General features: G+C 46.6%; 2 protein-coding genes across 2 annotated transcripts; both read left to right on the forward strand.

Moving 5' to 3' along the window:
• Positions 1 to 296: 296 nt before the first annotated feature.
• Positions 297 to 11,949, forward strand: LOC135580061 (ral guanine nucleotide dissociation stimulator-like 1). Its single transcript, XM_065071360.1, has 16 exons — positions 297 to 380; positions 1,130 to 1,201; positions 1,291 to 1,373; positions 3,199 to 3,499; positions 4,643 to 5,236; positions 5,869 to 5,979; positions 6,815 to 7,023; positions 7,703 to 7,780; positions 8,224 to 8,408; positions 8,691 to 8,815; positions 9,458 to 9,673; positions 9,903 to 10,006; positions 10,157 to 10,241; positions 10,635 to 10,721; positions 11,022 to 11,054; positions 11,887 to 11,949. Exons 1-16 carry the CDS (start codon positions 297 to 299, stop codon positions 11,908 to 11,910), a joined length of 2,391 nt encoding a protein of 796 aa, XP_064927432.1. The 3' UTR covers positions 11,911 to 11,949.
• A 335-nt stretch (positions 11,950 to 12,284) lies between these two features.
• On the forward strand, positions 12,285 to 15,451 carry LOC135580146 (ral guanine nucleotide dissociation stimulator-like 1). The gene is made up of 2 exons (XM_065072757.1): positions 12,285 to 13,035; positions 13,712 to 15,451. The coding sequence occupies exons 1-2, from the start codon at positions 12,838 to 12,840 to the stop codon at positions 13,877 to 13,879; spliced, it is 366 nt and encodes a 121-aa protein (XP_064928829.1). The 5' UTR covers positions 12,285 to 12,837; the 3' UTR covers positions 13,880 to 15,451.
• The last annotated feature ends 1,007 nt before the right edge of the window (positions 15,452 to 16,458 follow it).

Raw genomic sequence — 16,458 nt, forward strand, 5'->3', positions numbered from 1 at the left:
AATTATCGTCACTAACATTGTCAACCCGGCTTCTTTCCTCAGCGGTAACTTTGGAGAACCAGTTCATCGTGACTGCCTGTAGACCATCGAAGCAACATCATCCAATGGACCAGATCTAAAAGACATTCTATTGAAAACTCTGAAAGCAGAAGCAGCTAACCGTGAGGGTTGTGCATGTGCACAGAGCAATTTGGAGAGCAAAGGGACTTTTGAACTCTCAAGGCAAATATATCAAACGTGTGGAGGAGATATTGAAACTACCAGAAGCAGCTCAACTTCCTAAGAAAATGGCAACCATGGCTATTAAGGCGCAGCAGAAAGTGAGCTCGGAATCGGAAAAGGCTGGCGGACAGAGAGGCAAAACAAACGGTGGGCAAAAGGTAAAACCAGAAAGCGCTCTGGTCCTTGGCGGGCAGGTGTCTTTAAAAGGTAAGGCAGAGTGTACTAAAGAGAATCGAAGCTCATCATCGATTTAGAGGAATCATATAATAAGGAAGGGTGGGTTCACACCCCCAGGGAAAACTTATTGTCCCCTTTCATCTAGTTTGGCCTTTAGTAAGGGAAGAACATAGGAAAGGATTTTGGGGAGTAGAACCACTACGCAAACATTTGATTAGGAAAACAGGTGACAGCAGTGTGATCTTTGCCTCCAGACTAATCCCAAAAATATGCCCGAGCTAGAAATGGGTCAAATGGGGAAGGGGCCTGGACCACAATGGCACATTGAGTTCCCAGAACTCCCAGGAAAAGGGGGGTACCCATATTTGTTGGTATTAACTGATGCTTTTTCAGGTTGGCCAGAAGCATTCCCTACCAGGACAGCAAAAGTTTAGGAGGTGACTAGAACATTGAAATAACACCAAGGTTTGGAGTTCCAGCTGTTCTATCCTCTGATAGAGGGCCACATTTTATTTATGTGTATGTGAAGTCTTTTGCAGAGAACTTTGGAACCACAACAGAAAGGTCCGTTTCAAGACCTCCTGATATCCTTCACTGCTACCAATATTAGAGAACAGCATGCCTGGGTTCATCATTCTAGAGTGAAGAAAGCCTGTGAAACACCACGGAGGGTCACCCGGGTGCAACCCGGAAAACTATATTTTTCACAATCACCTTTTAATCTTTATAGGTGAGCAGCCTGGGTGGTGCTCATGGCATTGGGAAGAAGAAACCCCAGAGAACAAAACAAGTGGAATTTTTGGTAGATATGGGGAACACTAATTAAAACCTGGAAAGTAGAAACTCCAACCCCAGGATGGGAGGGGCCTTTTCTTGTTTTGTTAACTGCAGAAACAGCTGTTGGGAGTGCAGAGAAAGGATGGACACACGTCTCTGGAGTTAAAGGACCCCTGGCGGAAGAAAGAACCTGGAAAGTAACGCAAGAACCGGGGGAATTGAAATTGAAATTGACACGGGATCGGTGATGTAACTACTATTAGTAGTATTAATGTGAATGCCCAGTAGAAATGAAAATGAGAATGGTTTAATAGTTAAAGGTGTTGAACCGAGCTGTAGATGTAATTCTCTTTATATTCGATGTTTAGGTTGTAAATGGACTGTGGTATAAGCATATCCACAAAGGGAACTTACCGACAGGACTGTGTAATACATGTCTAAGAATAGAAGATAAGGAAACCAGCGCTCGGTGGAGGATTCTGGTCGCCACTGGAAGAGCAGAAGAGAATAGCGAAGAATGGTGGGAGGTATTTACTGAAGGGGTGAATGGGAATTTAGAGAGGAATTAAAAAGAAAGCAAGAGCAACAGAAATTGGTACAGACAAGCAGTGATTGGTAGGACGAAATAAGGCAAAAAGACAAGGGATTACAATTACCAACAGTAGGGAAAAACCTGATTATAGATCTTATGGAAAAGATAGCCCGGGAATTAAATGTCCCCTGGTGCTGCATATGTGGGGGGTCTCAAATGACTGAACACGTTGGACGAACCCCTTGTAAGTTCGTGTTGCGGGCAAATTCATCAAATACCTCTATTCCTCCCACTGGGTGGCCAGGTCCACCTCATGGATATTGGTCTCGAAATTGTAGCCCGGTGGAAGAAAATGGGGTTCAGGACAGTATGTGCATTTCTGGGTTTAATGTTCATGCCATGTATGATCCCGTGCTTTATTCGGTTAATGCATTCAGTAGTCCAAGGCGTGCAAATCTCAGCCATGCCTACAGATCCTGAAATGGCAACAAAAGGAACGGGGTATGAATTAATGATTGTAAAAGATAACACCAAACCGGACCTAGCCGCCGCGAGGCAGTGCTGGCTAACTTTGAAGCCAAAGCACGAATCAATGGGATAAAAAGAAAAAGGGGGAATAATTGAAATAAATTACTTAAGGTTTTTCTATGGATAAACAACGTTTAATCCAATCCCTTAACTGTATTCCTTAAACACGTGTTCACTAGAGCACAAGCAAAACAGCGCTGGGTGCGCGGGGGATTCGCTCCCCAACACGCACACCTTGAACAATGAGCAGTGTGCTGAAATACAGAAAGGTGTCACATAGATAAGGTGTCTCCTCAAGGCTGCAGCTGGTGCTGTGAAACTTCTTATCTCGGCATTCGATGGGGTTCTGTTTTTTCTTAATACCATTGGTCACATACAGCTCTAAACTAGATATTCATTATGTGGCCTAAAGTTCGTTAGTAGGCCCTTATTATGTGGTTGGTTAAGCCTTAACATGTGAGTTCCCTCTACCAATGTAACTTCATAAACAAGTTTCGTAGCTATTTACACAGAACTTTAGCACCTTTTCCTTTTTCCAGGTTCAGAGCCCGTGCCTCATTTGGTTATATCTGTAAACATTGGACATCTCGGCACGAATCACAACTGCATTTCTCACAACCACAATTCTCATTTCTGGGGACGGAACCCCCCTTTGCGCGGGAAGAACGTGTTCTTGATTTCATTGCCTACTCTTTAAAGCCTTTAGTAGAACAGTGAATAGATTGAACCGCAAAGTGAAAACATCACTGTAAATGACAAGAACTTCGTTTTTCCTTTCCCAGTTATGCTTGGACTTTGCAGTTTTGCGTTATCTGTGTTATCCTGTTGGGTGTTTCTTCCTAATGAGAACATTACACAGCTTTGCGAGGTTCCTCCTCACGGAAGGCAGCAGCCCCAGACAAACCTCTATATATACACACACACATATATATCTCTGTGTGTCTGAACCCTCTGCTGTTCAGGCGCTTTGTCCGGCTGAGCAAGGGCTTGGGCTGCGGGCGGGCTGAGGGCGGGGCAAGGGGGCGCGCGCGGGAGCGGCGGCGAGCTGCGATTGGGCGGCTGCGGGCGGCACGTGCTGCCGCGAGGCCGCGTCCGGTCGCCGCGGTGCCGCCGGAGCCGTTGCCGCCGTTGCCGTCGGGGCGAGCGGTCGGTGCGAGAGAGAGAGAGCGGGAGTGCGGGGCTGGCGGAGCCGGCAGCAGCCCTGCCTGCGGACGCGGACACGGCGCCATGTGCGGGATCAGCTGCGGGCCCTGCTGCGGACGGGTAGGAGCGAGCCGGGCCCCGCCGCCCGCCCTCCCCCGGGGCTGCGGGGGACACGGGGCCGGGGGGTGGCAGCTCCGAGTGCCGAGAGAAGGGTGTTGGTGACTGCTGCCGAGGGACAAGTGAGGGGACGGGAGGAAACGGCACCAGCTGTGCCGGGGCAGGCTCGGGTTGGCTGTTGGCAACAATTCCTCACAGAAATGGTTATTAAACACTGGCCCAGGCTGCCCAGGACAGCGGTGGAGTCACCATCCCTGGAGGGTTTGAGAGGCACAGAGATGAGGTTCTGAGGGACACGGGGCAGTGCCAGGGCTGGGTTAACGGCTGCACTCGATGATCTCTTCCAACAAAATGATTCTATGATTGTCACAGAGGCACCCCGAGGGGAGTTTAGGGGACAACAGGTTCCAAAACAACTGGTATTAAACTGGTGGGAAACAGGGTTTTAGCACTCCAAAAGTGACTTAAATACAGGTTGGGATATCAGTTGAGGAAAATTGTTAAGGGGCAGCATCATCACCCAGAACAATGCCGGAGCCGTCTCTGAGTCCGGGAGGAGCACACACTTGCCTGAACACGGAGTGGGGTTATTTTAAAGGGATACACGTACTCGTATTGAGCACAGAAAGTGTACACTCGCGATTGTGCGAGGGTAAATTTATAATACACTCGCAATCCTGAGAGGAGAAATGCACGTGCAAATGTGCACGGAAAGTCACACGTGCTTATGTAGAAGCTCGGGGGGAAAATACACCCGCGATTATGCGAGGATTAACCTTACACTGTGGGTGCCCCTGAAGCCTCCAAACATCCCCCACACTGGCTGCGGGCGCCCAGCGGCTCCTGGCGCCTCGGCGCTCCCTTCTCCTAACGGCCCTGGCCAGGGGCTCTGGGGCCAAACAAAAGCAGCTGTTGGCCTCAAACAGCAGAGAGAGAGGGAGATGTGTCTACTCCTTCCATACTGAAGGAGGGGGGGCAAGGGGGGGGGTTACATCCTGCCACAATCGTACAATCTATTTTTTGCATTGTAATAGTGCCTAAAGTTCAGGTTTCGTGTGATCTTGTCCTGGAACTTTTGCAAGGACGTTAAAAGTAAATGTGTTGCTATCTGCAATTCAAAACTGCCTTTCCGTTGTTTTCTAACAGGCTCGGAGCTTCCCCTTTCGGACCCTGTGTGTTTGGAGATGTTGGAGGAGACCAAGGAGGAGGACACCCAGGAGGAAGAGACATGAGGAAGATGTGGAGTCTCTGCACAGCCTTGAGGAGACTGTGCCCAAGGCAACCAAGGAAGATGTGGAGACTACAGAGCGCGTTGTGGAGACTCCAGAGTGCGTTGAGGAGACTGTAAGCAAGACCAGAGAGGAAGATGCGGAGGCTCCAGCGTGCATTCAGGAGAGTCCAGAGCACATTGAGCAGATTGTAAGCAAGACAAGAGAGGAAGATGCAGAGACTCCAGCGTGCATTGAGGAGAGTCCAGAGCACACTGAGCAGACTGTATACAAGACCAGAGAGGAAGATGCGGAGATTACAAGCAAGGTATCAGACGAAGACGCAGAGACTCCAGAGCGCATTGAGAAGAGTCTAAGCAAGGCAACAGAGGAAGACACCAAGGCTGCAGAGTGCATAGAGGAGACTCCAGGCAAGCCAGCTGAAGAAGACATGGAGACTCCACAGAGCCTGGAAGACAATGTGAGGAACCAACCTGGGAAAGATGTGGAGGTTCCACAGAGCGTTCAAGAGGCAAGTCACTGGTGTACAGACCGTTGTATCTGACTAGGGGATATTTTAGAGATAAAGGAGGAAAAAACAAACAGAAAAGCATCCCCCCAAATAAACCCAAATCTTGGCTTCCCCAAACCAGGATTTGGTTATATTGCACTCAAATCCTTTCTAATTGAGTTGTTGCTGTGCTTAAGGCTGTGGTAGTTAGTAAAGCCCTGAAACTTTAAATATTCAAGTGGTATGTATGATGATAAAAGATTATGTGGTTGCAGGGGGACCAGTATATGTATTTCTAAAGTTAATTGTTACGTTTATTTTCAATTCGCTAGTGCTTTGCTCCTCAACCTATATCAGCATGTTAATACAGCGGCTGTTAGTGTTGGGGTTCAGGAGATCTGCACTCTCTGGTTTAATTCTTACCTCTTTCATTGGCTTGTGCAGTAATTTGTGCACTCAGCTCCTCTCTGCTTTCAGTTAAAAGTCCAAAAACCCCCAGGTGACTAAAGGCAGCTAAAACGTGGCAACTTAAGTGAGTGTTGTTGAGGTGTTGTGAGATCCCGGTGTTGGCATGCTGGTGTCTGCAGCCTGCGCTTGTGCAGGGACCGTGTTACTTTCTCTCTGACTTGTTTTTCTTTGCCCTTTCCTGGCAGAGCACAACTGAGGATGGAGCTGAAGACGCACAAGAAGGAGCTGTTGACTGTGACACCCTGAGAAGAGCGCAGATCCAGCAGACTGAGGGTGAAGGAGCAAGATGGCTCGGGGTAAGTGAAGCTGGCGTGGTGGCCAAGTCCCCAGCTGATTAAAGTGTCCTCACTTCATTGCAATCAGTGCAGCTGTGGCAGTTTGAGCCAGAGGGTCAGGAGGTGGGTAGAACTTTCATGTTGTGTTGCAATGTTTCTACATTTTCTTCAGGATCAAAGGCCATAATATAAGAACTTGCTTTGGGGTAGTGTCCAGGTAGGTAGTATAAAGACTTTGAGCGGCAGATTTCCCATCTCTGGTTTAGTGCAAGAGGTGGGGAGCATTTTGAGCATGTATGTGTCCCACAAAGATACTTCAGAGAGAAATGCAGCTCTAACTGAAAATATCATAGAACCCGTGTTGAAAGGAATACAAAAGATATTGTTCATTTTGAGTGAGTTGGGCTTCATTACCAATTCCTTTAAGTACTGAGAAGCTTGAAATCTTGCTTAGTAACTTCTTGTAGAGGTACCAGTAGGTGAAGGAACTTAGATCTTTAATCCTTCAAGAAGTCCAATAAACCTTTCTTAAACTTCTTGATGCTAAGAAAGCATCCGGGGTTTTTGAATGCTTGGCCCTGTTATGAGAGGATGGTCAGTTTAAAAGGCAACCATGAGATTACAGCTTAAGCCCTGGAAACACTTGCCTGTTTAAATAAGAAATGTCTTTATTGTCCTCCAGTATTTGCTACAGCATTTGGTACTTGGAGAGCCAAAACTGACAAAATTGTTTGGTAACTAGAGATGGACTGTTCCTGTGAAAAGGTGGAATGGAATCTGTGTTTCATTGTGCAAGCTGTGTCGGGGCTCTGGCTTCTGTCTGATTATGTGCTTTGTCTTTGTTTCCACTTTGTAGGCTGAAGGAGACCAGTTACCTGCAGAACACGCTGTCAGCCCGGACGAGACGTGCAAAAGCAGGGCCCTGAAAGCTGCAACTTTGGAAAAGCTGGTGGAGACGCTTCCAATGGCATTTGCGGATAATGACTTTACATACATCAACACCTTCCTCTCAACGTACAGGGCCTTTGCTTCCACCAGCACAGTCCTGGAGCTGCTCCTGGACAGGTAAGAGCCGGGACAGAACGGAAACTGAGCCATCATTTATTATACGACAGGGGGATGTTGATAGGAATTTCTTCACCTACTTTTAGTGGACATGGAGCTAATAACCTGATGGGCAGAGGTCAAGAATCCTGCCAAATTCAGGATTTCAGCATAAACAGACCATGTGCAAATGCACGCTGCCCACACCCCAGCTCTCATTAAAGCTGAAGCGCCAGGCGGGGAAAGCGTGCGTGCTCTGACCGGTAGGGAACCAAAATGTTCACACTCAGATGCACCATGAACTCCTCGTCACCCGTACGTAAGGAGGTGCAAGGTGTGGTTTGACAGGAGCTGTTCCAGCTGCCGCCAGGGCTCTCCCCGCAGGTCTCTGGAGGCTCAGTGTCCCCAGCTGAGCTCCCTATGGCTGTGGCTGCGCCGCTCCTGTCAGAGGGACCACGGGTCTGCCTGGTTTAGTCTGGGTTTGCTTTGCAGTGCACGGGGACATGTGCAAACCCTTCATCTCTCCTCAGCTTCCCCGGCCACGGTGGAATTGTCCAGCATGAAGCCCTTGTCTTCATGCCAGTTGTATATGAATATGCCAATATGTGTATGTTTATGCCAGTTGTATATGGATTACGCTATTTGGGATTTTGCTTTTGCTCAGTAGAGGTTCCTCTAAACAGCCATCTCATTTTTCCAGATACGGAAACCTGGAGATCTCGGGCTCTGAAGAGCGTGGAAGCCAGAATTCCCCCGGATCCAGCACAGTGCTCAGGACGTAAGTTTGGTTTTGCAGCGCCCAGCGAGCCCCAGTCAGGGTTCGGTGCTGGAGCGGGACGTGGGCAGCAGAGCTGTTGTTTCCTTTGACAATTCACAGCCTGTTTGCTTCAAGGAGCTTGTGTAAAGGCCGAGTATCAGCTGTCTCATAACACATCCAGTAACAGAAGCCAGAGAAAATCTTTAATTATTTTGAATGACTGTGCTGGTTTCTCAAGGTGTAATTGAGGAACCAGCCTTTAGTTTCCTATGAAATATTATCTTAATAATATTTCTTGCATAAAACGAACAAATTAAATTCTCTGCTCACAGAATTGTCCATACGGCCTTCACGTGGGGAATCAATGTCTCACTGTTCCCCTTGTTGTATTAGGTACAGATCCATGCGATTGCATCACTAGCTGCTGCATACAACCCATGTGCTCTCTCTGAATTTGCTCACAGTGCGATCGCATCGATTTTACAAGCCTGGCTCGACCAATGTGCCGAGGATTTCCAAGAGCCGCCCGACCACGTGTGTCTGCTGAAGGTGCTGAGTTATCTGAAGAAGAACATGCCCGGCTCTGACCCGGAGAAGAGGGCGCAGAACCTCCTGGAGCAGTTCCAGAAAGAAGAACTGGAGAATGATGGTAAAGTACCTTTCTCTGCTGTCTGGGTGTTCTCCCAGCGTCAAGCCTGCCACGTCCCCTTATCCAGGGCACAAAGCTTCCTGTGCCGTGAGCCGAAAAGTCTCTTTGCCAATTTAGTCTTCCAGTCCTCTTTCTCACTAAAATGTGCAGCACAGTGAGGCCGTTACACCAGGCAGGTCCCTTTGCATGTTCTGCTATTAGATGTAGTGATTTTTCAAATATCTGCTTTGATTAATTGTTTTCTGTATAAATTCACTGACTCGTGTTTCCCACGCTGGCCAGACGCGTTCCACAGCCTTTCTCCCTGCAACCTGGATGAGGAAGAGGAACTGGAGATCAGCGGTGCACAGGAATTCTCATTGTTCCAAGAAGAGCTGGTGGCAGAACAGCTGACGTACATGGACGCGGTATGTCGATCATACGTGTTACCTGAAATGCTCGGGGAAATAGTTCTGGGCTTCTAATTGTCTGTTTGTTTCTTAACTTATACCAATGTCAGTCTGGTGTTCCAGAACCGCTCTGTTGCTGGGACACAGAGCACAGCCCTGCTTGGTTATCCAACCTCGCTTCATTGATTGGGCTTTTCCTTCAGTTCTTCTGAAGGTGTTTGTCTTTTATTTACAGTGTGAATGTAGACTGTGTAGCCTCTTTTGCAAAGTTTAATATTTGACCCCTGAGAAATAGCGTATTTTGACTGTATTTTAGGCTACCTCACCTGAAGGTGTATAAGTGCTTTTAACTGTAGTGCTCCGATTTGGTTTATTTGTATCAATCTCTTTCAAAAATAGCATTACATAGAAATCTTTCCCCTTGATAATGTAAGTGATAGAAAGGTGTCTCTTATTTTGCCAGGACTGTTTAGCTGACAGTTCTTTTAGGGCATCAGGCCTAAAGAGTTATAGCCAAGTGTATATTTTAAACTAAGAGAAAACCAATATTTCCCTTTTAATACCATATTAGCTTCAGATGCAGTTTGCACTGTAAACATGCATTTCTTGCTGTGGGCAATAGCGATCCAGGCTGACTTGGACACCTCTGTTTCCCTCTAGACACTCTTCAAGAACGTTGTGCCCCACCACTGCCTGGGCTGCATCTGGTCCCGCAGGGACAAGCAAGAGAACAAACACCTGGCACAGAGCATCAGAGCCACCATCTCGCAGTTCAACGCCGTCACCAACTGCGTGGTCAGCACCGTCCTGGACAGCAGAGAATTAAAGACACGGCAACGAGCGAAGACCTTGGAGAAGTGGATCCGTATCGCACGTGTAAAGCGTTTATTGACGACTGTTTAACGTTCCTTGTGCGGGTGCCGTGGAGCTGGGAGGGGGCAGGGGGGTTGTTGGGGAGTGATATTTTGGATGCTCAGTATTTTTGGAGCTGCCCGCTTAGCAGGGAGAATGTGCAGCAAGCAGGACACGGGGCAGACAGAAGAGCACTGACTGTTGGTGGTGCTGACGTTTAACGCTCCTGTGTTTCTAACCGCTCCTTTCACAGCAATGTAGGATCCTGAACAACTTTTCGTCTTTGAAGGCCATTGTTTCCGCACTGCAGTCCACCTCCGTTTATCGCCTGAAGAAGACCTGGGCCTGCGTTCCAAAGTAAGGCTGTGCAGTGTGTCACTGGATGTGTTTTGGTGCTTTTATCTTTTATGTGCCCAACCGTTAATGATTCTTGAGAAAAAAATAGTACCCTGATCTGATTCAGAGTGCTTACAAACAACTTAAATGATTTAACCTTTTCCTGTACAGGGACACAATGCTGATGTTCGAAGAGCTCTCAGAAATCTTCTCCGACTGTGACAACTTTGCGACGAGCAGGGAGCTGCTGCTGAAGGTGGGAATGAGCTTGAGTCGCCAGGCTGGTGATCTCACCCAAAGCCGAGCTCAGCCCTGTTCCTAACCAATGAACTCCCGTATGCGGTGCTTTGGGGAAGACGGGTCTGTAAATCCCGGCTTTTCTGCTGGGGCGAGAGGTGCCGCACAGCGAGATTTGACGCAGATGAGTTACGAATGAGCACTTGGGCTTTATAGCGCTCTGTACAGACATGAACCGCTGGCTAAGATCCTAAGGATGGTGTCATGAAAGCATCATTGACAAGAGCACTGTTTGGTGAAGCAGATGAGTTGTATTTTGTTTGCTAACACAGGAGTATTCTAGCATTCTAATTAGTATTATTCGTTATTAATTCTCAGTCAATTAATCCACCATTGCTCTGCCCGTTTGCAGGGAGTCACCCAAGGCACGGTACCTTACCTGGGTACCTTCCTCACAGACCTCGTCATGCTGGACACAGCCCTTCAGGACTATCTCGAGGTAATTTGGGGCAATTTTTGGAATCCTACATATCCTCCCTCCCTTCCAGACACTGTATCTGGTCCTGTGTCTTCCCCTGGGTTCTAGTGCAGTTCTTAGAAATAGAGGAAGCTATTTGAAAAATAGACTCAGGCACACGAGTGCTGTGGTTTATCCTAGAGCTGGAAACAGGTCTTTGCAGAAGCCTTTGCTCAGGGCAGCTCTGGCCTTTCCCTTGGTGTCGCTACTTCATCCTGTTTGTGATTAACTCAGCCCAGCCTGTGCTCTTCTCCTCTGATCCCTTCTCTGTCCTTCCAACAGGGCGGCCTGATCAACTTTGAGAAGCGGCGAAGGGTGAGTGGAACGTTGACTGTTCTGTGGTCGTTAGTTGCTGACGCTCTCTGCTAGAGCGTTCTCTTGGCGAGGCCTGTTGTCTTTGCTCGGGCGTATCCAACAGCCGCTCACGTTACTGCAGATGGTGAGTGTGAGTGTGAGCGCACGACGTGCAGAGCCGGGGAGGATCAGGCTCTGCTGTCATCACAGGCACCTCTAGTTATGTCCCTCGCTTAGTGCCTGAGAACCAGCTCCGTACAGAGCGGGATTCCTCTCTCGGCGCCGCTCTGGCCACGCAGGGCTGAGCGGGAAGGCTGAGCTGCAGAGCTGCATTGTTGGAAACAGTGGTTCTGGACATGGTCACTTCTTCAACTGAACCCGACCTGCGGGTCAAACTCAGTCTGTCCTGGATCTGTTGCTGCGTGTGGGTAGGATATTAACGAGACCGGCTTTATTTTTCTAATTGGAATTCCTATTTTATTATTTGTTTTCTTAGGAATTTGAAGTAATCGCACAAATTAAGCTCTTGCAGTCCTCATGTAACAGCTATTGCATGTCAGCAGATGAGAAATTCGTGCAGTGGTTTAGGAGGCAGCGGCATTTAAGTGATGAGGAGAGGTAGGGTCTCAGCCCAGCTGGCGAAGCAGCTTTTCTTGCCCCGCAGGCAGGTTCAGGTTCTCTCAGCCTTGAGCTCTGCGCTGCCAGGAGCTGCTCCCGGAGAGTGGAAATACGCCCGCACAGAGCTGCACTCCTCCTTGTGGGGATGCCACCCTCTGGGGCGTGGGAATGGCCCAGGGCTTCTCAAATATGGCCACTCTGAGATATTTAACTGATGGTGTTGCCTGTTCTGCAGTTTCCGGCTTTCACGCGAAATTGAAGGAGCTGCTGACAAGAGTGTCGCATCGGCCAAAGCTCAGAAGAGCGTGGCGAAGAGATTCAGCCTGTGAGTATAACGGTTTGGTGCCTGAATATGAACTGGAGTAAATCAAACACCAGCTGACAAACCTGGCTGGGGATCCAGAACACTGGATTTTAGTGCTGGATTATAAATTCAATTCACATTTGCAGCAGCAAAACAGAGTAAATAAGGACAGAGTCTAATTTGCTATACACACACAAACAATCGGCCACTCGAGACAGGAAAGCACAACAGCAGGTCAGCTTGTTGAAGCAAGTGCCAGCTTTGCTCAGCCCAGCTCTGCTGTGCTTTCTTTTCTCCCCTAGGCCGTTCCTGGGCTTGGGGGTGAGCGCCCACAGCGCACCCGTCAACGCGCAGCCCAAACCTGCTCCAGGTGGGAGCTCTGGGGACAGCACCGTCACCATCGTCCCTCCCACCGACACTGCCGAGGAGCCTCAGCACAAGGTAGGGCCTGGGCCCTGTGTTCAGCACAGACAGCCTGTGCGAGGCTGCTGACGCTGCCGGCGGCCCCAGGCGCTTGCCCAAGCCTGTGGGTCTTGACTAGAGCGTTGCTTGCGGTGGAATGGAGGGCCCTGAGCTCTGGGAAAGGCAGTTGTGGGGGGAAAGCTCATCTGCATCAGCCCAGCCTAATTCTGGGGCAGGCAGAGCACTGAGCAAGTGAGAAGCAGCTGAGGTCAGAGCTCGCCAGCCCTGGGCTTTGACCTGCCAGGAACTGCCCAGACCAGCCTTGTCTGGGCTGGGTTCCGTTCCCAGGGAGCTTTGTCCTACAGCCTCTGCTCTCTTGACCTGAACTGCCTTCACTGGGTTGCTGAAGCCCTTGTTGAGGCTGTTGTGCTCAAGTGTGTCATCTTTAGCTTTTGGATCTTTTCAATTAACTGGTAATCAATGTGTTTGATCTCGTGTCCCCCCTTGCTGCCATCTGGTGACAAGTGCTCCAAGAAGTGCCCCGACTCCGTGACTCCCATTGCAACCAAAGACGTGCCGCCAGTCCTGCCACTTTACAACCAACAGAACGGAGAGAGCTGCATCATCCGGACCAGCGTAGAGGAGGACAGAAGTGGCAACATCTACAGGAGCATCCTGGTGAGTGGTGGGAACAGCAAAGCGCTGTTCTGTGGGTGATGTTTTCACCCCAGGTGCCTTGAATGGTGCTTTTAGTTTTGGAAACACCTATTTGCTGATCAAACCTCCTTGACAAGGAAAATGACAGATGTTAGAAATCAAAACCTGTGGAGCAGGGGATGAATGAGAGGTTTGCAAAGAGCATCTCTCAAGGTTTCTGCTCTAGAAATTGAAGCTTGTCTTTGATCAACAATGCCAAGTGCAGCACTCTGAGCAAGTGCCGGCTTTGCTGCCCCTGCTCTTCTGCCAGCGCCGGCTGTTGTGTGTCCAGCTCAGCCCTGGGGTGTGTGACTGTGGCACAAGGTGCCCCTTCCCCAGCAAACCCAGCTACAAGGCCCCGAATCTTTGCAGGACATCCAGAAAGTGTTTAGCACAGGAGACTGTGGATTAATGGATGTGAGCAAACAGCAGCTGGGGCAGCTATTGCTGTGGATTCGACGGCTGCTGAGAACAAGGTCTCACCTCTGCAAGTGGGTGCTCTGGAGAGCAGAGGCTGTGATTTGCTGCTGCGTTTCTAGAGCAGCGTCTGTTGTCTTGCAGTAAATCAGCCACCAGGTGTCCCAAAGAGCATGTTTTAGTATCTGGCCGAATCTAGGACGTAGTTCCCAACCGAGTCCTTGCCACTCTCTGTCTGCAGCTGACTAACCAAGAGAAGGCTCCTGCTGTCATCCAGAGAGCCCTGGAGAAGCACAGCCTGCAGTGTGGCTCGGCCGAGGATTACGAGCTGGTACAGATCATCTCCGAGGACAAAGGTGGGGAAGCAGAACTCTGCTGCTGCTGCTTGAACGGTGCTGCTGCATTTTGACGGCAAGAGTGACACGCGAAGCGACGTCAGGAACGCCACGGACACGTTGTCACAGCTGCCGGTGAGAATAAACCCCTAAGGCTGAGTGGTGCGCCAACTCACGCTGGCTCTGCTCCCTCTCTTGCAGAGCTGGCGATCCCACCCAAGGCGAACGTGTTCTACGCCATGAACACCCAGGCCAACTTCCATTTCATCCTGAGGAGAAAAGCTGCAGCACAGGAGGAGCCTGCGCCCCATGGATTTTAATGGCTGAGCCTTCTATAGGATTTACTGCTTATATTATAAGCATGGAAACTGTTTTTCCCCAGGTTTAGTCTGGAGTTGATATATTTGAATATGTGACCTGTATCTAATGTTTGAGCTTTGTATAATATTTAATACTTATATAACAAGTCTATTACCTTTTTTCCAGTTCTTGTCTGCAGTTCATGTATTGTAATACTTGATGTTTTTATCATATTTAATCTTTACATACTTGCATAGAAACATTCATTAGTATATAACCTTTTTTCCACTAATTTCTGCTTGGAGTTACTATATTTCCATAGCTTAGCTTTACAGAATATTTGAGCTTTGTATAATATTTAATATCTATAGAATAAGTACATAACCTTTTTTCCAGTAATTTCTAGTTGGAGTTAATATATTTAAACGTTGTATCTGTATATAATATTTGAGCTTTATTTAATATTCTTTAATGTACTAATATTTAATATTTATTTGATATTTTTAATGTACTAATATTTAACATTTTTATTTAATGTAATAATACTTAATAATTTTAATATTTCAGTTAATGTACAAATATTTAATATTTAATATTTAATGTTTTTATTTAATGTGCTAATATTTAATATATTTAATAGTTTTATTTAATGTACTAATATCTAATATTTATTTACTCTTTTTATTTACTGTACTAATATTTAATATTTATTTAATATGTACATAGACCTTTCCCAATAATTTTTGTCTGGAGTTGATACATTATTTCATCTTTATATAATATTTGATCTTTGTAGAACATTTAATATTTATATGATAAATATATTGACTTTTTTCTACCAATTTTTGTCTGGAGTGAATATATTTTAATGTTTGGTCTGTATATAGAGTTTGAGCTTCATATAATACTTATATATACATACGAAATAAATAAGTTAATAGATATTAATAATTGAGCTTTATATAATACATCACCTTTATTTTATATTTATCTAATAAATACTTGAACTTTTTCCACCTCTTCTTATCTGGCGTTAAAATATTTTAGTATTTGATCCCTATGTAATATTTAATCTTTACACAGATGGAACATCTCTGTAATAAATACGGAACTTTTTTCCACTAATTCTTCTCTTGAGTTAATATAGTTTAAGATTTGAGCTGTTATAGAATACAAAACCTTTATTTAATACATACTCTTTATTTATAGAATAAAGATGTGAGCTTCTTTTCCCACCAATTCTTGTCTGGAGTTGAAATATTTTAATATTTGATCCTTATGTAGTATTTAATCTTTAGCTAATATGTAATGTTTCTATAATAAATACGTAAAGTTTTTTCCACTCATTTTAGTCTGGAGTTAATATATATGAATGTTTTATTTTGCATTATACTTAGTCTTTATATAATAGTTACTATTTATATAATAAATGTGCAAACGTTTTAACACCAATTCTTGTCTGGAGTTAGTATATTTTAATGTTTGATCTCTAGATAATATTTGACCTTTATATGATATTTCGTCTTTATATTATATGTAATATTTCTTTAATAAATAGATTAGCTTTTGACCACTAATTTTTGTCTGGAGTTAATATATTTTAATGTTTGATTTTGTATTCTATTTAATCTTTATTTAATATTAAACATTTCTATAATAAATACTTGAACGTTTTCCCACCAATTCTTGTCTGGAGTTAGTGTATTTTAATGTTTGATCTTTATATAATGTTTGAGCTTTGTATAATATTTAATGTGTCTATAATAAATAGATAAACTCTCTACCACTAATTTGTGTCTGGGGTTAATGTATTTAAATATTTGATCTTCATGTGACATTCAATCTCTACGTAACCTTTACTGTTCCTATAATAAACATGTCAACTTTCCCCCTCCCCAGTGTCTGCGTTCATCTCTTTTCCTCTCTGAGACTTCCCCGTGCTCTGAGAGTTTCCACCTTTTCCCCATTGTCTCCATCACGGCGTTTGTTGCTCCCGGCAAAAAGCCGACCCCGAATTTAAGCTGCTCTTGCTTTCGGGTTGTACTGAAACTACCCAGGGGACAACACACACCAACACAACCTTAATCCATGTCCCTCAGATCCACACAACCTATTTGCGCACCGGGAATTCCACATTGAGTACCGAGGGCACAACAGCACAGAGAGAGCTGTCAGGTGCTGGGGACAGCCTTGGAACCGGTGATGTGCACCAGCCCTGCCTGTGACCTTGTGTGAGCAGCTCGACTTGCTGCTCGCCCTGGGGAAACTGCTCCTGGCTCCGGGTCTGTCACCCCTCACTGCGGGGTCCCCACCAGCCGCGGCTCCGGGGGCTTCGCTCTCGTGCTCCAGAGCA

This window comes from Columba livia, chromosome 8, assembly GCF_036013475.1.
Source record: "Columba livia isolate bColLiv1 breed racing homer chromosome 8, bColLiv1.pat.W.v2, whole genome shotgun sequence".
Classification (NCBI taxonomy): Eukaryota; Metazoa; Chordata; class Aves; order Columbiformes; family Columbidae; genus Columba; species Columba livia.

What these genes read in the sequence shown, in the direction of transcription:
- LOC135580061 (XM_065071360.1), top strand. Translation starts at nt 297, where the DNA reads ATGGCTATTAAGGCGCAGCAGAAAGTGAGCTCGGAATCGGAAAAGGCT. An exon ending in CTGGAGCTGCTCCTGGACAG is followed by an intron (nt 7,024 to 7,702) that starts GTAAGAGCCGGG and finishes TCATTTTTCCAG; the next exon opens with ATACGGAAACCTGGAGATCT. An exon ending in ACCTGGGCCTGCGTTCCAAA is followed by an intron (nt 10,007 to 10,156) that starts GTAAGGCTGTGC and finishes TTTCCTGTACAG; the next exon opens with GGACACAATGCTGATGTTCG.
- LOC135580146 (XM_065072757.1), top strand. Translation starts at nt 12,838, where the DNA reads ATGTGTTTGATCTCGTGTCCCCCCTTGCTGCCATCTGGTGACAAGTGC. An exon ending in ACATCTACAGGAGCATCCTG is followed by an intron (nt 13,036 to 13,711) that starts GTGAGTGGTGGG and finishes CTCTGTCTGCAG; the next exon opens with CTGACTAACCAAGAGAAGGC.